At 41.4% G+C, this 27,950-nt stretch overlaps 1 protein-coding gene across 1 annotated transcript; it reads left to right on the top strand.

Annotated features, from left to right (window-relative positions):
• Positions 1–48: 48 nt before the first annotated feature.
• LOC115107716 (clavesin-2-like) lies at positions 49–24,808 on the top strand. Its single transcript, XM_029631294.2, has 5 exons — positions 49–1,265; positions 1,929–2,103; positions 14,571–14,681; positions 15,129–15,349; positions 22,410–24,808. Exons 1-5 carry the CDS (start codon positions 877–879, stop codon positions 22,501–22,503), a joined length of 990 nt encoding a protein of 329 aa, XP_029487154.1. The 5' UTR covers positions 49–876; the 3' UTR covers positions 22,504–24,808.
• Positions 24,809–27,950: the final 3,142 nt, after the last annotated feature.

Here is a 27,950-nt window from a genome sequence, read left to right as displayed (position 1 = left end):
ATAGAGAGAGTGAAGAGAGGGTTATTCTCCCTCCTACACCATGTGATGACGGCCAGAGTGACTATAACACTGGAGCGATGGTTTTTAGTCACTTTCAACAGCAACAAAACGGCAACAGCATCACTGACGTAAAGCAACCACAAAAAGAACCGGAGAAGCACCGCGCTCAGAACAACGGGAATTGGACTTGGTCACCCAATATTGGGACCAAACACACAGAATGGAAATAGACAGCATACTGGATGGAGTGAGGATGTCGACGGAATATGTCGCCTTGAGTCTTTGACTGTAATTTCTAGCAGTCGGCGACAGCATCTTTCTGATTCTGAATTACAATGCATTCGGTAAGGAGAGTTATGACAGGAGTTACTGCAGGGTGCCGCATTGCCTGACCGCTTGAAGGTAGCATAGTGTAATGATTTTATGGTAATTGTAATGTTAGATTATTTTGGGTGGGGATGGATGATAACGGTTGTCTCACAATTGTGTGTTTAGGTTTCCAACATAGCCAGGTTAGAGATGCAATCGGTGACTGAACATAGGCTATTCATAGACCTAATTGGGAAGTCAGCAACAGCCAGTATTGCGACTGATTTGAGAGCTATAAATGTCAACATATGAGAAGAAAGTTGGAAACAGAAGTCAGATGTTAGATAGGTACAGGTGGAAACATAATGGCGCTGTCCAAAAAGTGAATGCAGCCAATGTTGCACCTTCTATCACAGGCCTACTCAGGAGGACCCAGGACGATATCGGAAGTCAGGCTTTGATTTTAGGGAACTGATTGAGTGGTGACGCATTCATTGTTGGAGGTTTTGGCTCCATCGACGGTAATATTTTACCAACCATTCAATATTGGCGGTGGAAGCAAGGACAATGGCTCACTTGCAAGCGGGGTTGTCTCCAGAAACCCTGGAGAAAGCCAAGGTGGAGTTAAAGGAGAACCCCGACACTCTGCATCAGGACATTCAGGAGGTGAGGGACATGATCATCACCCGCCCAGACATTGGCTTTCTTAGGACAGAAGATGCTTTCATCCTGCGCTTTCTCCGAGCGCGGAAATTTAATCATTTCGAGTCGTTTCGCCTCTTGGCCCAGTATTTCGAATATCGTCAGCAAAATCTGGATATGTTTAAAAACCTCAAAGCAACCGACCCGGGAATCAAGCAAGCTCTCAAAGACGGATTTCCGGGGGTGCTGACCAACTTGGACAGATATGGCAGGAAAATACTGATTCTCTTTGCTGCTAACTGGGACCAGAGCAGGTAATGTCCGTTTGATATTTGGGAGCTGTCCTTTCAGAACTACTGTAAAGCCACTTGACAGTTTGCTTTTAGTCGACCATCTATATATTTTCCCACAAATCTGTGGCATTGGCTTTGTTATAGCCTAGTCTCATGAATTTAACCGAAACATAAATTGAACTATTAACCAAAAGGCGAGCCCTGTCAGTGTCTCATTGATGTAGGCCAGGGAATGGGCATAGACTAGGCTGCACAGGTCAGTAAAAATGCTAGCACCCCACTAGTGAATGAGGACTGTAAGTGTTGAACCAGATACAATCAAATTACGTTTCACCACATTACTTTAGAGATTTGAGTTTGTGATTTCCTTTACTTTAGGGGCCCACTCATGTGATCTCCATAGTCACAATGAAAACACATTAGTAATTTCACACAATAGCAGGCTGTGATAAACACGCAAAAGGCCATCAGGAGTGTCCATTAACTTAATAACAGCACTCATACAAGTCAATCTGCAATCTGGATCTCTGTGTATTACTCTCCTGAATTAAAAGGTTAAAGAGTCACATTCTGTATTTACTGCCAAACAAGGGTATGCTGGTTACATTTAATTTTTACAGTTAACTATTTAACTGGGATTACAGTACTAGAATAGTCTCCTAATGCTTTTGCTCACCTCTATAGGTATACATTTGTGGATATACTGCGATCTATTCTGTTGTCGCTGGAGTCCATGATAGAAGATCCAGAGCTACAGGTGAATGGATTTGTCCTGATCATCGACTGGAGCAACTTCACGTTCAAACAAGCCTCCAAACTAACACCGAGTATGCTGAGACTGGCCATAGAAGGTCTACAGGTAACAGTCTCAACATTCTTATAAACCTTCTCTTTGCTGGGCTCCACATCACTCAGTTCCTAGCTACTTTTGACAATAAACTCCCATTTACTGAGATTACCCAGATTAGAGGGGTTTGCTACATTTACTGATTTTAGTCAAGCCTAAAACAATAAAGGTTTTTGGGGATTTTGAATACACCAGACACTTGTCACTCTTGCAGTGTGGAAGTGCAGATCTTCGTTGTTGTCATGGTCGGTTATAGAAATATAGCACTACTGCTACTAGTTTATATGGGGGGAACATTAGCGACAAGCTATATATAACCACACATGGTTCTGCACACCTGGGATGCTTGCTGGAGTAGTGGGACAAGTCACCGAATCTTACTGAAAAACAGTTTCTGACCAACTTTCTTATCATTCTCTTGGTGACGTGACAAGCTGTTATAATGTAAATGCACATCCACTCAATAATCACTCCTCTGTACTCTCAGAAATTACTTTACAATCAAAGACTTGCATAAGAAATTAATTACGACATTTCCATTTTTATTTCTGAGCCTATGATTGCAATCTTCAGCAGGTGATGAGACTCAAATTTGAACAACATTCCTTTGACCATGTTCAATATTTTCTAATGGAATACAAAAGACAAGGTCTCTGTCCAAGTGCATCCTTTGGGAGGTGGCCAACCAAATTATAAATATGATGTGTAGCCTAATAACAAAATGCATACAGCAATTGCAAATGACATTTTTGTCATTTAGCAGACACTCTTATCCAGAACGACTTATAGGAGCAATTAGGGTCAAGTGCCAAGCTCAAAGGCATAGAATGATTTTTCACATAGTCGGATCTGGGATTCGAATCAGCAACCTTTTGTTTATTGGCTCAATGCTCTTAACCGCTAGGCTATCTGCCAACCAATTCCTCTGTAGTCCATCATTCAAATGTTAATGTATGGAAAGTTAAGATAGGCTAGTTCCGTAGCTATGTAGCCATGTAATATGTAGCCATATAGAGCGTAGGCTGTTATCACCAGAAAGGTTCCTTGACTGAATATCAATGGAGGACCATGATCAGGCCATTCCACATTCCACTGCCTCTCCAGACACAGATTAGACTGTGAATAATTGATCACTACTATTAGTATCTCTGCCTCCCAATGTGCCGCTACCAAATCATGCGGGAACACTTGTCATCATTTGAATGGAAAATAAAATACAACCCAACAGAAACATTGTACTTACTAATGGAATCAGCCACATAATCAACAGTTACTGGCTAAACATTTCTCCCTGTCTGAGTCGGAGACGAAAAGCTCCAACAGAAACCCATTTCAATCTGAGCAAGTTTATATCGACAGTACATAATATATGATCATCGGTTCTACAATAGTAGATACTTTATAAGGTATATATGCTATTTATTATATGGTATGGTATCTTCAACTATTGATTTTCCACCTCAGACACAAAATGTGTTGTCCAGTGCCTGACCCTTCTCCTCATAATGCTTCTCTCCAGTGTAATGGATAGTGGTGACATCCTATCTGTGAGCCCGCTTGACACTGAACACTGAGAGCATCTCAGGGTGTTGTGGCCCTCTGGTGGGTTGTGTAATGACATTGAAGGGCTCATGTGTGCCAGCCCGCCTCATGATTCACTATGACTGTCATGAAGGGCCTGATCTGCTAAAGAAATCACACACAAAGAAAAGCACATTCAAGACATCAACATTAGGTTTTCATCCTCAGCTGAGGTTAACACTCGTTGCCTCTGTGGGTATTGATTTTTGAAATTGCCAAGAAGTCAAGATGTTGTTTTTTATTGTGAAGGACATGTTATAGCTAATGATTTATCCATATTACATATCATTTGTACTTGCATCAGGTGCAGCTCACTGTTTGCTGCCCACCAGTGTGTTTGTGTGTGTGTATTCCGGATCTCGGTTCAGCTTCTTTGTCATTTTCTGTCAGTACATTTGTTAATGCACGTGGGTGGTGTGTTCAGAATAACATGATGAAATTCAACATTACTAACAACAATTACATTTTTTTTAACACTTCCACTGGCAACAATGAAAGCACTCTGCTTACAGAATTTGAAAGAGATTATGGAAGATTATGAAGTTTAACAGAAAAATGAAAATTAACCGAAAATCTGAACATACCCCATAAGGATATTTCAAAATGCATCTCCAACTGTGTCTGCTAAATAACTAAATTGTAATTGTCAATGTGTGATAATTCAGTTTCCTATTCCCAAACTGACAGTCACATCTATTGTTGTTGGAATAGCTAATACACAGAGCACAGCTCTAGTACAGATTTCATTGCATATTGCAAAACAAAGAGAAAGAAATTAACACTTGTTTAGAGTGTGGGTATTCTTGGCAAATCAATACCAAGAGAAACAAATGGTTGAAATGAGTAGAACACTCCATGCTGGCCTTGGTTTCCCCAAGCTATGCTTTGTTATCTTAGAGCCTCTGTTGTTTCCTCTTGCTCACCCACCCACCCGCCCGCTCTCTCTCTCTCTTTCTCTCTCTCTCTCTCTCTCTCTCTCTCTCTCTCTCTCTCTCTCTCTCTCTCTCTCTCTCTCTCTCTCTCTCTCTCTCTCTCTCTCTCTCTCTCTCTCTCTCTCTCTCTCTCTCTCTCTCTCTCTCTCTCTCTCTCTCTCTCTCTCTCTCTCTCTGTCTTAGCCATGCCTTTTGTCCCTCTTAGTCTAGAGAATAACCTGTGTTCGGCAGCCAATCACAAAAGACCAGTCTTCCCCATCCCATCCCACAAGTTTCCGTGGCAACCTGTCCAACCGCCATGCTATGTACTCTCCAGATGGACTGTGCTGCTAGATGAGAGAAACACACTTCTGCCATTCTCTCTCAGAGTGGGTGATGATGTGTGCATTATTTCTGTGGTTTTAAGACAGATTGGGGGACAAATGTTTTACATTAACATAATTCTGCAGATGTAGGGCTGTAGTCAGTCCCTCTCTTCATATGGTCTGCTTCACCATAATTATGTAATTTGGTGCAATGGTGTTAATTCACATCTTAAAAGGTGACAGCTTAAAACCCATTTAGCCAGGCTCAATCAATTAGTTATATATGATCAATAAATTATATATGAGTGCAACACATTTTTTAAATGCTCTTACATTTTTAAATTTGAGCCATTTAGCAGACGCTCTTATACAGAGCAATTTACAAGAGCAATTAGGGTTAAGCTCCTTGCTCAAGGGCACATCGACAGATTTTCACCTTGTCGGCTTGGATTTGCACCAGCGACCTTTCGGTTACTGCCACAATGCTCTTTAACCGCTAGGCTACCTGCCGCCAAATCTTCATTACTATTATTAATGATTGTGGGAGATCGTCAGTGAAATAATTGGAACTGCGAGAGGTTCATGCTTGGAGCTATTTTTAGAGCTCATTTTTTGAGCACTCTATAAAGTATTCATATTGCATTGCCATTTTTTTCTAAGTGTATAGTGGTGAAAAACGACATTTTGTTCATTCACAAACGAATGTGTTTTTTCCCCCTGCATATGGCTAATAGACTTATTTCAGTAGCAGCAGATAATGCCGTGTTGTGCTTTGAGGACAGTGGCTGTAGTTATACAGTATATGATGTTCTGTCTGAGGCTTGGGAGAAGGAAAGTCTACTTTTGTGAAGAGGTGTAGTATAAATATGATTTATGGCTTTATCGTTTACAATTAAAGTGCTAGATAATTTGATGGAATAGTTATTTTTTTGCTGTGCGTTAACTTGGGCCTGAGCTTGGTGTGCCCTTGAGAGTGGTTCAATTGATTGAAAGCTGTTATCTCTGTCTGTGTCTTTTCCCTTTGTTATCTAACATCTAATCCCTGAGATTTTATATCTATTAGATGCCCAGTCAGTCTCTCACCCATCAATACTCTTCTACATACTGTAGCTACACATTGTATATACACTACATGACCAAAAGTATGTGAACACCTGCTCGTCGAACATCTCACACCAAAATCATCTGCAGTAATGTGGAGTTGGTCCCCCCCTTTGCTGCTACAATAGTCACCACTCTTCTGTGAATTCTTTCCGCTAGAAATTGGAACATTTCTGCTGGGACTTGCTTCCATTCAGCCACATGAGCATTAGTGAGGCTGGGCACTGATGTTGGGCGATTGGGCCTGGCTCGCAGTTGCCATTCCAATTCATCCCAAAGGTGTTCGATGGGGTTGAGGTCAGGACTGTGCAGGCCAGTCAATATATTCCTCACCGATCTCGATTTTGTATGGACCTCGCTTTATGCACGGGGGCATTTTCATGCTGAAACAGGAAAGGGCCTTCCAGAAACTGTTGCCACAAAGTTAGAAGCACAGAATAATCTAGAATGTCATTATATGCATCGCGTTAAGATTTCCCTTCTCTGGAACTAAGGGGCCTAGTCCTCCACCAAACCTTACAGTTGGCACTATGCATTTTGGCAGTTAGCGTTGGTGAAGTGTGATTCTTCACTCCAAAGAACGCGTTTCCACTGCTCCAGCGTCCAATTGTGGCGAGCTTTACACCACTCCAGCCAACGCTTGGCATTGCATATGGGGATCTTAGGCTTGTGTGCGGCTGCTCGGACATGGAAACCCATTTCATGAAGCTTCCTATGAAGAGTTATTGTGCTGACGTTGCTTCCAGAGGCAGTTTGGAACTCGGTAGTGAGTTTTGCAACCGAGAGCAGACGATTTTTACGAGATACACGCTTCAGCACTCGGTGGTCCCGTTCTGTGAGCTTGTGGGGCCTAGCACTTTACGGCTGAGCTGTTGTTTCTTCTACACATTTCCACTTCACAATAACAGCACTTACAGTTGACTGGGGCAGCTCTATCAGGGCAGAAATTTGACGAACTGACTTATAGGAAAGGTGGCATCCTATGAAGGCTCTTCAGTAAGGCCATTCTACTGCCAATATTTGTCTATGGAGATTGCATGGCTGTGTACTCGATTTCATACACCTGTCAGCAACGGGTGTGGCTGAAATAGCCGGATCCACTAATTTGAAGGGGTGTCCACATACTTTGTATATATTGTGTATGTGTCAGGGTTAGGGTCAATTCAGGATGTACACTGAAATTCCAATTCCAATTATCCTCAATGATTTTCAGTGAGGGAAAATGTGAATTTTCATTTACTTTCTGAATTGACAGGAATGGAAATGGAATTGACCCCAAACTCCGTTATGTAGTAATGAAGGGAGAAAACCCTATTCCCAGACAGATACCTCTTACAATCCACTGAGCAAAACATTTTGGTCAGTATTCTTAGTCAACTCAATGTTACTGTATTGTTTGGATGCAAACTATGATTCATGCATCGATAATGATGTCATTACAGGTGGATAAAATAGCCCTTGATAGCCCTTTATTATTATTATTAAGCCCACCCACAGGATGGATGAATTGAAAGCAGCAAACCGCTCAACATGGTTCTCTAAGCTTGCCGATAACGCAGTGGACTTGCTCCATGCTATTCAAATTGTATTTATGAATTTAGTCCTGAACTAGAACCTTTTCAATGTGTTTATCGCCAAACTATACCCAAAAGCTGTGAAATATGGATTTGACCTTCCCTCAGTCGAGTCTGGAGTTTTATCAAGGGCGAGTCTGTATAATATTTATAGATTCGACCTGTTAACACATTTTGAGTGATTCAGAAGAACAGAGCCTTTCCTCAATGAGAGGTCAGGGATTATGCTGTGCTGTGCTCAATAGTGCAGTATGCACATGTAACAAGTTCAACCAAAGTGCTCCCTCCATCTCTCTGTCTGACTGGGAGTCTCCCATCTGAATGTTCAGCTCCACTGCCTCGTATCCCACAGCCCTGTCCAGGGGACTCTCAGCTGGCTGAGGAATCAGCAGCAGACATACAGTATTTTGGACCGAGGGGCAGAGGAAAACCAATTGTTAGTTTGCTTGCCTCAGATTCCGATTCCGCCTGGCACTCTGGAGTTGTAATGTTGTTTCTCCTGCAGAAGAACTGTGCTGGTCTGGTCTGTAACGGAATGTGGTTTTGCCAATAAGTGGAGCTTCATCCCTCACAATGAACTTTCCCCCAACTTTTTCACTTTACTTTTTCCCAAATTAACAGGCCGTATCTGGCAGGTGCAGATAAAGTGTCTCCTGTGGTGCCTACATTATTGACGTGACCTATCGTTTGTAACTGTCTCTCTTCTCTCTCCTTTCATCCTCTCTCTATTTCCATGGCTACGTATTAATCCAGGGTCTGTCTCTTCAAAGAAAGCAGAGAATGGCTTTATGTCATTTTCAGTTTTCACTTAATGTAGCTCTCAATCAAAAGCCTTCCCCAGATAGCCTACTACAAAGTGCTGTGGGCCTGTTTATATTGTAGTCTGCTGTTAAACTAGTGCATATGAAGAGGCCTCATTCCAGTACAGGCAGAGCCGTGGGAAGAAAGGGTGCTGAGGGGGCTGCAGCACCCCCTGAAAATCATAATAATAAAAAATATATATATATAAAGGGGGAAAAATATAAAAATCCACAAAAGTGGGCCTTTAATAGTGCTGTATTAGCGGACCAATACAGCGTCTGTTGCATGGGCCAAAATATTTTTAAGTGCCCTCTCCCTTGAAAATAAATAATGATAAAACGCAACATCCCCACCCCCAAACTACTTCCAGTGGCTGTAAGTAAAGGTATATAACAAAGTAGCATCTTCACTTTAGGCTACATTTTCTTTTTGAAAAGGACTCCACTAAATTGACGTTTTCTTTTTTTCATTTTCACAGCAGGATTAATTCACTCGATCCTTTATCAATGACTCCTGAAAAGAGCAGAGCTGAATTTAGAGAGCTCGTCAAGCCTATCCTATGAAAAGAAAAATGAATCCAGGAAAAGATGGGCTCATCAGCTTCAAAAAAAATTATGTGAAAACATGGGAGTCCTTTCCAGAATTTTCAACATCAACAGTAGTGAAAAAAGCACAGATTGACAATTCATGTAATCAGATTTACATATTATAGGCTATAACTTTTAGTACACCATCTCATCTCTTGGGTTTGCATGCATATACCCTTTTGTCATGTTTACGAATCAGTTTCCAAATTCATTCCAGACCATGAAGCTCAACTTCAAATCAGATTCATTCAAAATGGGGATAGTGCATTCACTGTTGCAATCGGGCTAATCAGCATTTTCTGGTTGACAAATCACACGTCATCAGTGTATACCATTGAGTCCTTGTGGAACAACACATTCTGGGATTTTGCCAGTATGTGTTCATCAGTGTTCACTGAGGGGTTTGACAGCTTGGCTTTATAGGCTTCTATTGCCATCAGTGCCTCTCTGCAATGCAAGGAAAGTCTCATCAGCAATCTCTGCCTTGTTAGGTGGGCTGCCCTTGAATCTCTGCCCTAGTTTCTTGCTTTTGTTGCTTGGGAAAATCTATGAGGTAACATCAGGCAACCTATATGTTTTCAACAAAAGGACAAGTATATCAGGAGGCTAAACTGTGACATAACAGTCACCAAGAGATAAACAAATATATATGTTTGGTTATTAACTAATACATCTAAACAGAAGCTAATAAATCAATTGAACTGATCTTGTGTTAAAAGATCTTTGGAGCCCTGCAAAATGGCCCACGTATGCCCACGTCCATCTGTTCATGTTCCATGTTGCTGGCTTCTGATGATGCTTGGATGTCATTTGCCCTTTTAGTTGCTCACAGTTAAAGATGCATATGCATAAATCGCTCCGGCATTTCCTGGTTGCTAAAATTCTTATAGTTCGCCTAATTTCAGTTTATGTGACAAAACAATCGAATATAGTATAGAGAATCATTGTACCATCTAAACCGCTGTGAAAGGTATTGTCCATAATCAAAAATGTTGTATTTTCAGCTGTTTGAAGCTGGTGTACAAAACAGAAAGTAAAAGACACAAAAATGAATCTTAAAAACAGGTAGCATAGAAATAGCACACATATAACAGATCTATCCCTTCTTAGACTTGCTTTCAATGAGAATGACAGATGTTTAACACACATTTCTATGTGAATTTGGTCTGGTCACCCAAAAAGTTACATATTGCAGCTTTAAGCTTCATGCTCTCTCAATTATTATTTCCTCTCCAAATGAAACTGTAGCAGAAGTAGCTTGTAGCTAGAATACATCAAAGAGGGCAGCAGGGGTTTTCTATTCTTCCCCTTTCCCTCCTTCCTCCAACATCGCACTAGAGGTACAGACCATCAAACCAGAGGAGGAAGACGAAGTCTCCATCCTGCATTCTATTTTGTGTTTCTTATACATTCAGTGTATAAAACATTAAGAACAGCTGTTATTTCCATGACATAGACTGACATAGACTCAAATCAAATCAAATAAAATGTTATTTGTCACCTGTGTTGAATACAGGTGTAGACCTTACAGTGAAATACTTACTTGCAAGTCCTTAACCAACAATGCAGTTTTAAGAAAATACCTAAAAAAAAAGAAAGTATGAGATAAGAATAACAAATAATTAAAGAGCAGCAGTAAATAACAATAGCGGGGCTAAATACAGGAGGTACCAGTACAGAGTCAATGTGCAGGGGCACCGGTGTTGTACTGTTTTTTTCCAGGTGAAAGCTATGATCTCTTATTGGTGTTACTTGTTAAATTCACTTCAATCAGTGTAGATCAAGGGGAGGAGACAGGATAAAGAAGGATTTTAAAACTTTGATACAATTGAGACATGGATTGTGTATATGTGCCATTCAGATGGTAAATGGGCAAGACAAAAAAAATGTAAGTGCCTTTGAACGGGGTATGATAGTAGGTGTCGGGCGCACCGGTTTGTTTCATGAACTACAACGCTGCTGGGTTTTTCACACTCAACAGTTTCTCGTGTGTATCAAGAATGGTCCACCCTAGTGGTTAGAGTGTTGGACTTGTAACCGGGAGGTTGCAAGTTCAAACCCCCAAGCTGACAAGGTACAAATCTGTCGTTCTGCCCCTGAACAGGCAGTTAACCCACTGTTCAAACCCCCAATCTGACAAGGTACAAATCTGTTGTTCTACCCCTGAACAGGCAGTTAACCCACTGTTCCTAGGCCGTCATTGAAAATAAGAATTTGTTCTAGGCCATTAGTGCCCTGTTTTAAAAATTAACAGCTATCTGGGTATCTGCAAACTATGCATAGCCAAGAGGCAAGATCTATCTCAAACTGCAAGGATACCCTCTGACACTTGATTTTTTTGTCTGAAAGTGTGATAGAGAGAATTAGTGTTGAGAGTTGATTACCATGCTTAGTAAAAGTATACATCCAGCTGGGTAGATAGGTATAGCACAGCTTGTGTTATTGAAGAATTCTCAGTGTTGGTTCTCTGAGCTGGGAGGAAAAAACTCAATAATAGCAGTCTGAGACAGATTTAAGAGGGTAACCCTACTGGAAAAAAACCTAATAGCCTAATTTTCAAGCTGGTCCACACTGGGCTATGTTGTCCATGCAGGACGGATTGCTGGTCAAGATGGTCTGACCAGCATGGTCTAGCTGGTTAGGCTGGCCAACTAGCTGGTCAAGCTGGCGATGCTGGTGAACAGCTCATGCTGGTATGCCGGTGATTCTGGTATGCAGGTGACCAGCTCATGCTGATGTGCTGGTGATGGTGGTATGCTGGTGACCAAGCTGGTCCATGCTGGTCTATGCTAGTCCAGCATGGTCTAGCTGGTGAAGCTAGTCTGCAAAACCACGCCCATCATTATCATATTTTCCCAGCATGCTCATTGCAGTTTGATTTTTGGAATTGTTTTTTTCAATATCAGTATTTTTGCATGTACTTGATTGATTAATCGATTAAATTATCTTATGCTACACAAAGATAAATAACATTTTCTAAACTAATCCAATCTGTTAGTTGGAGTTATTGCACCTGTTACCGAAATGGTTGTTCCAGTTTAGGTGGTTACAGTACATTTGGAAATTATTCAGACCTCTTGACCTTTTCCACATTTTCTTGCAATACAGCCTTGTTCTAAAATGGATGAAATTCCTTTTTTCCATCAATCAACACGCAATACCACACAATGACAAAGCGAAAACAGGTTCTTAGACAATTTAGCAACATTTTTACTTATTTAAATACCCTATTTATGTAAGTACTCAGACCTTTTACTATGGGACTCGAAATTGAGCTCAGGTGCATCCTGTTTTCATTGATCATCCTTGAGATGTTTATACAACTTTATTGGAGTCCACCTGTGGTAAATTAAATTGATTGGACATGCTAAAATGTCTAATGACCTGTATTGTGTGTACATTGATGAGGGAAAAAAACTGTTGAATACATTTTAGAATAAGGCTGTAATTTAATATCCCTTGGGGCGGCAGGTAGCCTAGTAGTTAGAGCGTTGTACTTGTAACTGAAAGGTTGCAAGATCGAATCCCTGAGCTGACAAGGTAAAAATCTGTCATTCTACCCCTGAACAAGGTGGTTAACCCACTGTTCCTAGTCCGTCATTGAAAATAAGAATTTGTTCTTAACTGACTTGCCTAGTTAAATAAAGGTACAATCTAATAAATAACAACATTTGGAAAAATTCAAGGTGTCTGAATACACTGTAGGTAGTGTCATTTATGAATATTTCTAACCCGGGCAGTCATTCTGAATGCAGATTTTAGGTGAATGAAAGTTCCAATTGTTGGATATCCCCAATCTGTCAGGATTCCAATAGGAATTAAACATTACTTTGCAAGCCAGCATAATGTGACTTGATGCTGGTTATGTTGGTCACTAGTGTTCAAAACATAGTGGCTGGTCAGCAGCAAAACCCAGCAAAAGGCTGATCACCAGCGAAAACTAAGCAAAACACCAGCAAAAACACGGGGAAGAGACCAGCAAAAACCAAGCGAATGCACCAGCAAAAGAACAACGAAGGCACCAGCAGAAACACAGTGCATGGCTGATGACCAGAAAAAAACACAGCAAAGGTTGATCACCAGCAAAAACACAGCGAAGGCTGGAAGGCTGGTGACCAGCATGACCAGCTTTTCTATGCAGTGTTTTTTTCAGCAGGGAAGCTACAATGAGCTAGTAACACCATTGTCAACTACCTCCATTAGCTAATTCAATTAATACAGGTAGCCATTACACCAGTCTTAAACTTCAGTAAAGTCTGCAGAACAGATGGGAACCACACTTACACATGAAAATGAGGCATTACCAACTTGTTAAATGTTGTGAGACTATTGTGTATTTTGAGCTTTCCTGGTGATTGTCCTCCCACGGGTTTGACTGTAGCTGTGATGTTGCTCTGCTGCGGTGCCTGTGTGAGATTACTTTACCCTAGATTGTGTCACTAGATTACAGGGGGCACTCTGGGTGTTCCTCCTGCGTCCTCCTCACAAACTATTCCCTAAATCATCAGATTGCTCCTTTACATGAACTTCTCCCCAGGGACACAGTTCTGCTGCTCGTCAGCCAACCCTGTTATATCAGTGTATAATCTCAGAATACTCCCTGTGTCCAAATTATAACAGACCATTATGATAATAATGTTCAATCTACAGTGCCTTCGGAAAGTATTCAGACCCCTTGACTTTTTCCACATTTTGTTTAGTTACAGCCTTATTCTAAAAATGGATTAAACATTTTTTTCAGCAATCTAGACACAATATCCCATAATGACAAAGTGAAAACAGGTTTTTAGAATTCTTTGCAAATGTATTCAAAATGAAAACATAAATACCCTATTTACATAAGTATTCAGACCGTTTGCTATGAGATTCGAAATTGAGCTCAGGTGCATCCTGTTTCCATTGATCATCCTTTCGATGTTTCTACAACTTGATTGGAATCCACCTGTGATAAATTAAATTGATTGGACATGATTTGGAAAGGCACACACCTGTCTAGATAAGGTCCCACAGTTGACAGTGCATGTCAGAGCAAAAAACTAAGCCATGATATTGAAGGAATTGTCCGTATAGCTCTGAGATAGGATTGTGTCGAGGAACAGATCTGGGGAAGGGTACCAAAACATTTCTGCAGATATGAAGGTCCCCAAGAACACAGTGGCCTCTATCATTCTTAAATGGAAGAAGTTTGGAACCCCCAAGACTCTTCCTAGAGCTGGCCGCCCGGCCAGACACTGTATGTCTCAAACCTGCATAGTAATGTAACAGCACGGAAAAAGCCAATGTAAGTGCAATATTGTAACATAAATGGACTGGGTGATTTTCAATGCGCAACATTAACATAAAGCCAATAATGCCCATATGCAAACCCATCAAGATAAATCTGTGACGTTGGACAAGGAAATGAAAAAAACAGAATTACCTTCTATTTACATTCTACAAAACAATGTTCAAATCCACTCTCATTAGCCAACATACCCTCCTCATAATGTAGTTTGATAGAATAAAACAATATATACTCTTAGCGAAAACACATCAAAAGTGGATTACCATACCAACAGGTAGAATAGTGAATGTGTTTGTGTTTTGTATTGCCCACAGGACAGCTTTCCTGCCAGGTTCGGAGGAATCCATTTTGTGAACCAGCCGTGGTACATCCACGCCCTGTACACTGTCATACGACCCTTTCTGAAGGACAAGACAAGAAAAAGGGTAAGATGTGAGGAAGTTGTTGACTGAACATTCTGAAAAATCACTTTGACAGAGACCAACAAGTCAACTGTGTTGCTGTAACCAATGAATGTCAGGTCATTCTATTCAACATATAGCATCGGTTATCATAATTTCTGAATAGCTGCTGTCATAAACATTGTTCAGGTCAGGACTTTTGCTTTTCAAAAGGGCAAATCTATCCACTCCAACAAACTGTAGACTTTTATAACGTGCTCTAAGACAGTATATACTCATTATCTATCTGTGTCAATGTTGTTGTTTTGTCCAGTGCTTGACTTGGAATAAAACAGAAGCTCCACAATACTTTTGAGCTATTATTCTGTAAGAGGAACATGACCTAAAGTAGTAGAATGTTCGAGGTGCCGGTACTCAGTTCCGGTGAGCTCCTGCCCAAGTCAACCACTGGTTTTGCCCATCCCGCTCTAGATCTTCATGCATGGGAACAACCTGAACAGCCTTCACCAGCTCATGCACCCTGAGATCCTGCCCTCTGAGCTGGGTGGGATGATGCCCCCCTACGACATGGGCACCTGGGCCCGCACCCTCCTGGACCACGCCTATGATGAGGAGACTGAGTACTGCCCCGAGTCCTATTCCCTATCTGTCAAAGACCTGGAGAAAGACCTGTCTCCCAAAACCATGAAGAGGTCAGTCTAGACTCTGGACAGTCATGTTATTCACGTGTGTCAATGTGATAGATTGTGTATTGTGTGTCTTCATACAAGATAAGGTGGAGGTGTCTTCTGAGAAAGCGATATGTTAGTCTGTCAGATATGTCATAACTGATGCATTGTTTCCATTTATAAACCGGCTGGTTCCAGCCCTGAATGCTGATTGGCTAAAAGCTGTGGTATATTTAAGAAATAATTAGAGCGTAATTAGAGATCAAAAAGTGTTTTGTCATACACGTGGTATACGGTCTGATATACCACGGCTGTCAGCCAATCAGCATTCAGGGCTCGAACCACCCAGTTTATAATAGACCATATTCCACTGCTATGACAAAAAAAATACTATTTACTGGTCTAATTTCGTTGGTAACCAGTTTATGCGTCGTGTCGTGCATAAGAACAGCCCTTAGCCGTGTAATATTGGTCATTTACCACACCCCCTCGGGTCTTATTGCTTAAATATATCATAAAGTATATGGTTCATGTAATAGGGCAGATATGGAATATACTGTACGTAGGGCTTCCTAAAGCTAGAAGAGTAAGTAGAGCTTCCTAGGGCTTCCTAGAGCTAGAAGAGTAGGTAGGGCTTCCTAGAGCTAGAAGAGTAAGTAGGGCTTCCTAGAGCTAGAAGAGTAGGTAGAGCTTCCTAGAGCTAGAAGAGTAAGTAGGGCTTCCTAGAGCTAGAAGAGTAAGTAGGGCTTCCTAGAGCTAGAAGAGTAAGTAGGGCTTCCTAGAGCTAGAAGAGTAAGTAGGGCTTCCTAGAGCTAGAAGAGTAAGTAGGGCTTCCTAGAGCTAGAAGAGTAAGTAGGGCTTCCTAGAGCTAGAAGAGTAGGTAGGGCTTCCTTGAGCTATACAATCTATGGAAAACACATCCTACAGTAAGAACAATCCTTCATTAAATTGCACTACACGTGTAGTTCAGTGGAAATTATCCAACCATTATGTAGAAATTATGTTGAATATAATAATAAATTACATTTATCAATCTGACTCCATTATTCTGTGAGAAAATGCAACAGGCCCTGTACGTCTCTGGAGGAATCTAGTCAAGGTAGCGAGCCTTACAACTCCTCTCAGTATGACTATAATGATCATGTGTCTAACTTGCAACATTATGCAATTATTAAGAGACTAGATACGAATAGCTAATCCTGGCAACCAATGTTCTAGCATTAATTTATTCAGACAAGCAGATCAGAGATGTCAACGTGTTACCCAAACATGTAGTGTAAATAACAACTACAAATAGACCTACTAAATGATGAACATGTAGTCAATCAAAGAATTACTCTGTAAAACGAGGAACGTATTTACTCAATTCAGCTAATATAATATATTAGTCACAAAATAACTAATGCTCAAACAATTACATGAAATACATGATCCATTGCAGACTAGCACAGTAAATTACTACGACCAATAGGATAAGACTTAACGTGGTTATACGTCTTCAATTCAGAATAATCTCTAAACAAATCAACTCAATTTAAATGATTGGAGCCCACCCCTGTGTCACTCCCTCTTTGAACTACCCGTTGTCCGATGAACAAAATAACAGTTTCCCAGTAACAATAAATCCATAGCACTTACAGTACAATAAAACATATATATGGTATCAAAATTCATAGCTCTTTACGATCTCTTGAACAATCCAAACATGACAATTTAATTCACACAGGAACATTAATTTAGTCGATTTCACATTTTCATCTAACTTCACATCTCCAAAGGTGTCTGTGCTCTCAGGGTTCTGTGGGAACCCCACAGAAAACCACAGATAATGTGTTTTTGAGCCCTGTAATAGCCCACAGATGGTCATTCATCCAAACAATGTCATAAATCGTGATTGAGTCATCACGCTGGGCCTCGGCGCCTTCAAGTCGCCAGTCCCGAGTATCACCTTCTCTCATTTTTCCACTACACATGGTAGTGCAGAGCACAAAGATCCATATGCTTGTTTGTGTGTGGGGTGTATTAATTCCCTCTCACTGGCATAATTTAGTTGAATTGCGAGAGAGATAAGCATTGAAAATTGTATACTTGGAGATGATCTTATTTATTCACTATTCAATATGCTAAATATTGTTTCTGTGTGTTTCATTCAGGTGAGTAGTTTAGGAAATCCTCCTTGACATATACACTACCGGTCAAAAGTTTTAGAACACCTACTCAGTGTTTTTCTTTATTTTGGCTATTTTCTACTTTGTAGAATAATAGTGAAGACATCAAAACTATGAAATATCACATATGGAATCATGTAGTAACCAAAAACGTGTTATACAATATATTTAATATTTGAGATTCTTCAAAGTAGCCACCCTTTGCCGTGATGATAGCTCTGCACACTCTTGGCATTCTCTCAACCAGCTGCATGAGGTAGTCACCTGGAATGCATTTCAATTAACAGTTGTACCTTCTTAAAAGTTATTTTGTGGAATTTCTTAATTCTTATTGTGTTTGAGCCAATCAGTTGTGTTGTGACAAGGTAGGGGTGGTATGCAGAAGATAGACCTTTTTGGTAAAGACTAAGTCCATATTATGGCAAGAACAGCTCAAATAAGCAAAGAGAATCGACAGTCCATCATTACTTTAAGACTTGAAGTTCAGTCAACATGGAACATTTCAAGAACTTTGAATGTTTCTTCAAGTGCAGTCGCAAAAACCATCAAGCATTATGATGAAACTGGCTCTCATGAGGACCGCCTCAGGAATGGAAGACCCAGAGGTACCTTTTCTGCAGAGGATAAGTTCATTAGTTACCAGCCTCAGAAATTGCAGCCCAAAATAAATGCTTCACTGAGTTCAAGTAACAGACACATCATAACATCAGCTGTTCAGAGGATACTGTGAATCAGGCCTTCATGGTCAAATTGCTGCAAAGGAACCACTACTAAAGGACACCAAAAATAAGAAGAGACTTGCTTGGGCCAAGAAACATGAGCAATGGTCATTAGACCGGTGTAAATTTGTCGTTTGGTCTGGTCCAAATTGGAGATTTTTGGTTCCAACCGCTGTGTCTTTGTGAGACGCGGTGTGGGTGAACAGATGATCTCCGCATGTGTGGTTTCCACCGTAAAGCATAGAGAATGAGGTGTTATTGTGTGGGGGTGTCTGCTGGTGACACTGTCTGTGATTTATTTAGAATTCAAGGCACACTTAACCAGCATGGCTATCACAGCATTCTGCAGTGATACGCCATCCCATCTGGTTTGGGCTTAGTGGGACTATCATTTGTCTTTCAACAGGACAATGATCCAACACATCTCCAGACTGTGTAAGGGCTATTTGATGAAGAAGGAGAGTGATGGAGTGCTGCATCAGATGACCTGTCCTCCACAATCCCCCGACCTCAACCCAATTGAGATGGTTTGGGATGAGTTGGACCGAAGAGTGAAGGAAAAGCAGCCAACAAGTGCTCAGCATATGTGGGAACTCCTTCAAGACTGTTAGAAAAGCATTCCAGGTGAAGCTGGTTGAGAGAATGCCAAGTGTGTGCAAAGCTGTCATTAAGGCAAAGGGTGGCTATTTGAAGAATCTCAAATATAAAATACACTGCTCAAAAAAATAAAGGGAACACTAAAATACATCCTAGATCTGAATGAATGGAATATTCTTATTAAATACTTTTTTCTTTACATAGTTGAATGTGCTGACAACAAAATCACACAAAAATGATCAATGGAAATAAAATGTATCAACCCATGGAGGTCTGGATTTGGAGTCACACTCAAAATTAAAGTGGGAAAACCACACTACAGGCTGATCCAACTTTGATGTAATGTCCTTAAAACAAGTCAAAATGAGGCTCAGTAGTGTGTGTGGCCTCCACGTGCCTGTATGACCTCCCTACAACACCTGGGCATGCTCCTGATGAGGTGGCGGATGGTCTCCTGAGGGATCTCCTCCCAGACCTGGACTAAAGCATCCGCCAACTCCTGGACAGTCTGTGGTGGATGGAGCGAGACATGATGTCCCAGATGTGCTCAATTGGATTCAGGTCTGGGGAATGGGTGGGCCAGTCCATAGCATCAATGCCTTCCTCTTGCAGGAACTGCTGACACACTCCATCCACATGAGGTCTAGCATTGTCTTGCATTAGGAGGAACCCAGGGCCAACCGCACCAGCATATGGTCTCACAAGGGGTCTGAGGATCTCATCTCGGTGCCCAATGGCAGTCAGGCTACCTCTGGCGAGCACATGGAGGGCTGTGCGGCCCCCCAAAGAAATGCCACCACACACCATGACTGACCCACCGCCAAACCGGTCATGCTGGAGGATGTTGCAGGCAGCAGAACGTTCTCCACGGCGTCTCCAGACTCTGTCACGCCTGTCACATGTGCTCAGTGTGAACCTGCTTTCATCTGTGAAGAGCACAGGGCGCCAGTGGCGAATTTGCCAATCTTGGTGTTCTCTGGCAAATGCACACTGCACGGTGTTGGGCTGTAAGCACGGTGTTGGGCTGTAAGCACAACCCACACCTGTGGACATCAGGCCCTCATACCACCCTCATGGAGTCTGTTTCTGACCATTTGAGCAGACACATGCACATTTGTGGCCTGCTGGAGGTCATTTTGCAGGGCTCTTGCAGTGCTCCTCCTGCTCCTCCTTGCACAAAGGCGGAGGTAGCAGTCCTGCTGCTGGGTTGTTGCCCTCCTACGGCCTCCTCCACATCTCCTGATGTACTGGCCTGTCTCCTGGTAGCGCCTCCATGCTCTGGACACTACGCTGACAGACACAGCAAACCTTCTTGCCACAGCTCGCATTGATGTGCCATCCTGGATGAGCTGCACTACCTGAGCCACTTGTGTGGGTTGTAGACTCCGTCTCATGCTACCACTAGAGTGAAAGCACTGCCAGCATTCAAAAGTGACCAAAACATCAGCCAGGAAGCATAGGAACTGAGAAGTGGTCTGGGGTCCCCACCTACAGAACCACTCCTTTATTGGGGGTGTCTTGCTAATTGCCTATAATTTCCACCTGTTGTCTATTCCATTTGCACAACAACTACAAATGTATTGTCAATCAGTGTTGCTTCCTAAGTGGACAGTTTGATTTCACAGAAGTGTGATTGACTTGGAGTTACATTGTGTTGTTTAAGTGTTCCCTTTATTTTTTTGAGCAGTGTATATTTTTATTTGTTTAATACTTTGGTTACTACATGATTCCATATGTGTTATTTCATAGTTTTGATGTCTTCACTATTATTCTACAAAGTAGAAAATAGTCAAAATATAGAAAAACCCTTGAATGAGTAGGTTTTGTAAAACTTTTGACTGGAAGTGTATCTTTTTTTGACAGTCTATTGTCTCAGTGATTTTTTTCAGGGCTGTGTCTCTTACGACTTACTGGGTCATGAAATGAGCATTAGGCAAAAAAATGAAATGATGCACTGATCTGCACTCAATTGACGGAGCTCTGACTTCTTCTGAGTGCGCTAGCTACTGTAGCTACCTTCTGGAGCATGAACAGAAGTGATGGAGTTTTACCTTCGGCAATAAGCTCAGTTCCACTCCTGCTGCCTCACAAAACCCTCTGACTAAACCTTTACAGACATATGACATTGTCATGAAGGCAGGCCTTCTTGCCTTGGGGAAATTGGCCTCTCTAATGTCCTTTTTTTGAGAGCCATCTCAATTTGTCAAGTGTGTTTGTGTCTGTGCATGCATGCATCTACGTGTGTATGTGTGTCTACCTGAAAGGAAATACATGCACTTCCACCGTTCATAGCACAGACTCTTTAGTGAAAACATGTCTGGATTCAGCAGATTTGAATCAGTGAAATTAATTCTCATTGACATTTCTGCTTACCAAGACAGTAGACCGACACAGCAGGCAAAGCAATGAGAGATACAGCACAGTATGGGATGTTCATAAAGAACATAAACGCATTTAATAATGTCTTTATTCCTATTGTTAAGCACTCTGTTGCTCTGCACTGCCCCGTATCTGTGACAGAAGAGCATTTGATTGGTGAATCATAGCATCCTGGCCAGGGTCCTGATGTATGGTGAACTAAAGGCTGTAATCACCAGCAGCCATATGATCTGAAGTGACTTCTTTAGTCAGTGCTATTTTCTCCCCAATGTACACTGCCATTCATACACTCCACAAAGTTCAAGGAAACATTACCTCATCAATTACTTGATTAAAATAGCAAAATTGTGTATGAGTCACTGTTAGAGAAGTATATGTTTTGTATGATGAGCCACTCTGTCATGGGGACCCCATAATGACGAAGCCATACTGTACTGTGTGACTATGATGTCTGTGAGTGGAGGCAGATCTGTTTTACTTTACTGCTGCAGTAATGACATAGCTCCCCGCTAGCAGCAGTAGCTGTATGAACCTCTAAATGTTAACCTCACTGAGGCTGACGTGATTGAGTTCTACTATTCATTCCTATGGTAATTTAGCCCCTGTGTTAATTTAGCCCCTGTGTTCATACATTTTATTTTGTTTTGGGGTGTTTTTTTGCTACAGGTGAATGAAGCTCTGGTTGTTGACTTAGTTATCATCATCGGTCATATGAATCTTTCTCTGTCACGGTAGACACAGGAGACCAACCTGTCCCAGATTTCTGCATGATGAATGATAGCTCCCGTTCCCCAAAGCAGCTTAGGCTTTTATTAGAGAAATACATCAAAAATAGGTCAGATCAGTGTCTGAGGGTGACATTTTGTGATCAACTTTTTGGGCTCATGTACTAGACAAGATAACACCATTTATTTTTCTAGGAGAAGATAATTTTATTGATGGTTTTGTGTGCTTGTGCATGTGTGTGCATTTGTGTGTTTGCATGTAACCCAAGGCCTCTTCTAAAACAATTAATGCGGAGGGATTTTGGGATGCATTTATGAAACCCATCTTATATGACCCCCATGTGTGCTACCTGCTCTGCAGGAGGCAAGGGGGCTCTGGGGCTCACACCTTTTCATCCCACTCCTTTGTACTTGAGTAGGTGAGAAGTCATCAGTGATAATGCTTCACTGAGCACAGGCCTCTCGGATGCCAGTCATCTTTTATTTATATCCACAGGTCTCAGTCGGTGGTGGAGCCCGGAGTTCTTAAACGGCCAGAAAAGGTGAAGAGTGAGGAGGAGAACATGCAGCCACTGCTCTCGCTGGACTAATGTAGAGTCTGACACAACACAAACAGCCTAGAAAACATTGACCCTCAGACAGACACAGACAGACACAGACAGAATGACGGGAAAGAATGCCCTTGTTCCCCTGAAACAAAAAAAACCAACACCGGTATAAAAAGGAAGTGAGGAGCAGGGAAGAGATTGGAGAACGAGAAGAGCCTGTTCTGGCATCATAAAGATGGCCCGACCCACCATTTTGAGGGATATTTCTAAAAAAATAAATTTAAAAAAAGGAATAAGAGTTACTAGCAGAGTTCCATATGTTATTGTTAAGTGCCAATTCAAAACTGTAAATACACTTCTGATCTAAACCCCAGGAGAATGGGGAACTCATTGTGACAGAAACACATCTAGAGACTGCTGTTAATAATCTGTATGTGCTTGTGAAATATTTTGTGAAAAAATGGTACCTTAGGAGGTTGATGGAAAATCATGCTTAAAGAGGATTGGGAGCTGGGGACTTTCGGTACAATTTCTAAAATGTCCAAACCGGCAAGTGCAGCTCAGGATTAGTTCTAATAATGATGAGGTTCTCTTTAAATGTGAAGCAGAAAGTGTCTGACTGCTTGCACAGCAAGGCATGTGGCTCTTTCATTTGAGGAATTCAAACAGACGTTCAGGTTTCTCTATCTAAAAGCAAACTCCCCTTTACTGTTCAAGGCTCAATGAATTATGTGTTTTTGTCAGAGACCACATTTTTTGTTTGGTCTGAATCTTGCTATTGGAATACTTTCATCCAGAATGGCTTCTTATCTATGGTTATATATGGTTAAATTTGGCTAAACAGTGTCTTCAAACCATTACATTTTTCAACATTTATGGAACATGTGTCAAGGTTAGGTATTTCATATTGCATTTGAGACAAGATACACAGTAAGACGTGCGTACAGTACCATGAAACAATTCTGCAACAGCAAGGTCACATGACAATTGTTTTATATTTTGAGATGATTTAGTATTAGCTATTGGTTCAGCTCAGAAGTGTTAAGAATGTTTTCTCTGTGTCATGTGATTCCAGAAATGAGTTCTTGTTTAAGATGTATTAACTACACATGCTTTGAGGATTATCTTGAAACTATTTGTTTCAATAGGAGTGAAGCTGTCCACAACAGCATGGCTACACCTACTTGAAAACCAATTTAGATACAGTATTTAAAATATATAGACATTATTTTCTTATATCTTATTTTATGATGGTGGAAGTTAAGATATAATGTAGACTTATATACCGTGTGATAACAAGCTTTTGTAATGGCTGCAAGGGTACAGTCAGTGTATGCCACTGTGTGATCATCCGTTGCGAGCTCCTTTGTTTCTCCCTGCATGGTGGTGAAGCTTGAGGCCATGTTCAGCTCTGGAGCCCCTGAGCCCTGACACAGTGCTGCCTTCCTGTTATGACACTAACATGGGGTGAGTTTGTAAATTCACTCTGGAGTGGCTGCCTGCTGCCCAGAACTAGGCCAGGCAGACAGACATTCTTAATACCCAGTGAACACAGTACCGTAAAACGTACAGGAAATGTCAGCTCCAGCTCAATGACTGAGTGACTCGGGCTTTCAACTGCTGCAGACCCAGGGACCTTCTTGGTTGCTTTGGTGAAGAAAGGGTGCCATAAGAGCTTGTCAGTGTTACCCACTCTGTCTGTAGTAACCGTATGTGTGAGATGTTACAATAACTTGATAGCTGAACAATGTAATTTTTTAAAACTAAAGCCTCATTATCAGATGGTGCTGTCTGTGTGCATCAACCTGGTATATTTTTGTGTGATGTTCATCAGTATTTTAAGGCATTCATGGTGCTTGTTTGTCCTGTGCACTATTCAGATCATGCAACAAGAGCAGCAGCGTTTTTGAGAATTGAATATGCTTGTTTAGCATTTGGAATGTTCTTCCAACTGTTTTCATGTATCCAGCCTTGCCATTTCAACCAAAGCCACCCATTGACAAAACAAAGATTTTATTGTATTATGCTTTACTTAATAATAATCCATGGCTTGAAGGTAAAGCAACGATTTATTACGACAATGTATTATTTTTCATGAAATGAATGCATATTATTGCTTTGAGTTATGTCTTTGGTGTCATGTTTTCATGTCACTTTGATTGTATATACATGTAGGAACAGATGGCAGAGAAACTCAATTTAGAGGTCTAGTCAAATCTCAGATTATTCAAAGAGGACGTGTTGGGCAGAGTGTTTTAATGTTTAAATGTCCTTAAAGAGAACTTGCTGATTTAAATTATGTAACTGAATCAAACATGTCCTGAGCAAAAAAACAACCAATAAATATGGACCCACTTGGATTGGTATCGCTCTGCTCTCTTATTTACTGTTCTGCACTCCTGTATGCTGCAGAGTATGTTTACATCGAATGAATGTCCTAAAATGGATGCCACACTCCTGAGCGCACACCAATTTCACCTATAGGCAGTAAGGCATGCGAGTGAACTAAACAGTGTTACGACCAAGGTAATACTGAAGGTATTTACAGGCACTTTTGTTAATAAGGGGACCTCTGCTGTAGAAGTATGATTTGCAGACCACTGAATACAATACAATAAGATTACAGCGGGTAATTGAGAGACCCTCAAAGCTTTCAGTAAGCAGGTCGCATTCAAACGAGAGCGCGTGTAAACACGTGTATTGGCAAAGGGACCAATGAATACATTAAAACCTCTGAAAGATATCAAAAGCTGTCTGCTCAGGGTAATTGGTTGGGTGGAAAATTACTTCGGAATGAATACCTCTAGGTCGCGTTTCAGAAAAATGCAAGCATCTGGTGTGCGTGTAGAGAGCTAATATGAGGAATTGTCGCAGCAGGATGATTTTTCCGTCCCTGCCTATACTGAGTGTCTACCAGCCACACTGGGTTTACCCCCCACTGAATACACACAGCAGCAAACCCACCAGCTTTCTGAATTATTCATTGAAAAAGCCAGCGTTGTTCCCTCCCACATGACCATCACAGTGCTGTCTGTTTGGCTAGTTGGCTCACCCAGTCAGAGCCCATACTGACTGAGACAACAGATGTGGTTTGATTTATAATTTAGCATGGGATCCTCCACTTTCAGAGATTGGTCAGAATGATGTATGGACTTGACTGTGTATGAGTCTTCTGCTCATCCCTAATTGAGTTCAATGTGATAGCGTAGCTAAAGCTATGTTTTTCCTGTGGGGGAGGCGTTTCACTGTCTGTTGAGAGAGTGAGGGGCCAGGGCTATTACAGGAGTCGTCATCACACTGCACAGTGGAACCAGCAGCTTCCATATTGCCTTGCTTTGCCCTGGTCCACTCCCATACAGCCTCTTATGGAGATGGAGCTCTGATCCTGGCCTGAGGTGGATTCTGGGAGCTGCCTGCGTGTTTAGGATGTTGATGCTGGAGCGAGTTGTGTTGTGGAGGGTGCTGTGGCCAGACAGGCAGAGATGAATCACACCTCTTTACCTCATGACTCTTACCATCACACACATGCTGCTCTGGGCACGTGGGAAGGAGCAACGTTCTCTCTAATGTCTCTGTCTGCACAGTGGTTATATCAGAAATTCAAACAACCCCCACAGCGTCATTCATTTCAATCTGTTTTCAACATAAACTCCACGGTAGCTTCAAACCAAAGACAAGTGGCAGCATTACTGAGCATGTGGCACATTGTACTAATTTAGTGCTCTGGCTGACCTAGATCTCCTGGCTCATCAGTTGATGATGTGGCCTAGCTAGCTAGCTTGTGCTTCTCTCTATCTATCTCTCACTGCTACTGTAGCTCAGGCTGCATGGGGCCCCACACCTCTGCTCAGATTATTGCGGCTGTAGAGCCATGGAGAATTAAGCCTTTAAATATTGTACTGCTTTAAGATGACAGATTAGAAAATATGGGTTCAAGTAGCACCATTTTATCGTGAATTAACCCAATGTAAGAGAGGAATTCACTGGATTCTATTTTTGTTCCCTGCCCTGTTCGGAGCAGATTTGATTCAATACCTTTTATGAATGGCTCAGGCGTGGGCTGGGCTGTCTGACTCCTCTTGTTGGGCCAGATTGTGAGGAGTCTTGAGAGAAAATGGTAAGCACAAACCCACAAATCAAATTATACAGTACCACTAAAGGACTTTGGCATACAGTAGCAGATACTCATACTGTATCTGTGGAACTGACTCAATTTGATCTGCACTGCATGCTATTTAGGCAATTACACCTCAAGTACAGATGGCATATCTTAATTAGATCATCCTGTTGTTGCAGGAACTTTCCTGCACGGCAGGGATGCCAACTTGTACTGTATTCAAGGTTTACATTTTTTTCTAAAGTTAGTACATTTCAGACTTGATTTGCCCTAATGAAAAATGTAGAAACCACTACAAAAAATGGCTATTAATTATAATCCACATAACAATTCACATTTCCTGTTGCTGCAGGAGTATTTTCCTGCTGTGAGAAACTGGGTCAAATTAAGATACGGCATTTGGACTCTATTATTGCCTTGTTTTTATTTCCTCTCCGGCCTGGGAATGGACTATGTATCCTGGGAGTCGTAAAGGCTGCTTGTGTGGTAAAGTTTCAGATAAACAACACATCTGCAATTGAGGGAAGCACTCGATAGCAGAACATAAGGTTGCCTTCCTCGTAACTGTGGTAACAAAAGCAATGAAAACGTCAAGTATGATTATCCCTCTGTTGCAGAAACAGTATTACCGTTTCTGTTTTAGCCCCTCCAATATTAGTCCCTGCCTATAAGGACTCCTGTTACACAGGGGAAAATGGACATAAGAGGATTTGACGTGATGAACAGTCTTTATACCCACTGTTGGGCCACAGAATTTGATAACATTGGGTCGTATGATGTACCCAGTGACTAATGAAAACTTGCTATGTCCTTATTCAGGTTTTACAGACGTGTTTAATACACCTTGTCTATACACTTTTGTAATATTTATGAAATGCATATTGTTATATTTGGTAGCACTTATTTATTTTTCCTTTGCCTCCAACCCCCTTCGATGTGTAGAACGGATGTGGGAGGGGCCAGGTCCACATAATGGTGCAACTTTCAAAAAATCCCAGAAGCTCTGACGAAGGCAGTGTGGCCGATACATAAGCTTATTAAAGATCGGTGATACGATCAAGGGCAGTGTGCGGTTTCCTTTTTCCTTTTTTTTTTCTTTGTATTATCTTTTACCAGATCTATTGTGTTATATTCTACTACATTCCTTTCACATTTCTACAAACTTCAAAGTGTTTCCTTTCAAATGGTACCAAGAATATGCATATCCTTGCTTCAGGGCCTGAGCTATAGGCATTTAGATTTAGGTATGTCATTTTAAGTAAAAAGTTAGGCTAATCCTTAAGAGGTTTTAAGTGGTTAACACAAAAACAAATCTTCCATGACTAGAAGACATGGATTGGAGGATTGGAGGAAAGCCCATAACAAAATCAAA

Source organism: Oncorhynchus nerka, linkage group LG24 (assembly GCF_034236695.1).
Source record: "Oncorhynchus nerka isolate Pitt River linkage group LG24, Oner_Uvic_2.0, whole genome shotgun sequence".
Taxonomy (NCBI): Eukaryota; Metazoa; Chordata; class Actinopteri; order Salmoniformes; family Salmonidae; genus Oncorhynchus; species Oncorhynchus nerka.
The sequence above is the reverse complement of the archived record's forward strand: the minus strand, read 5'-3'. Positions and strand labels throughout refer to the sequence as shown.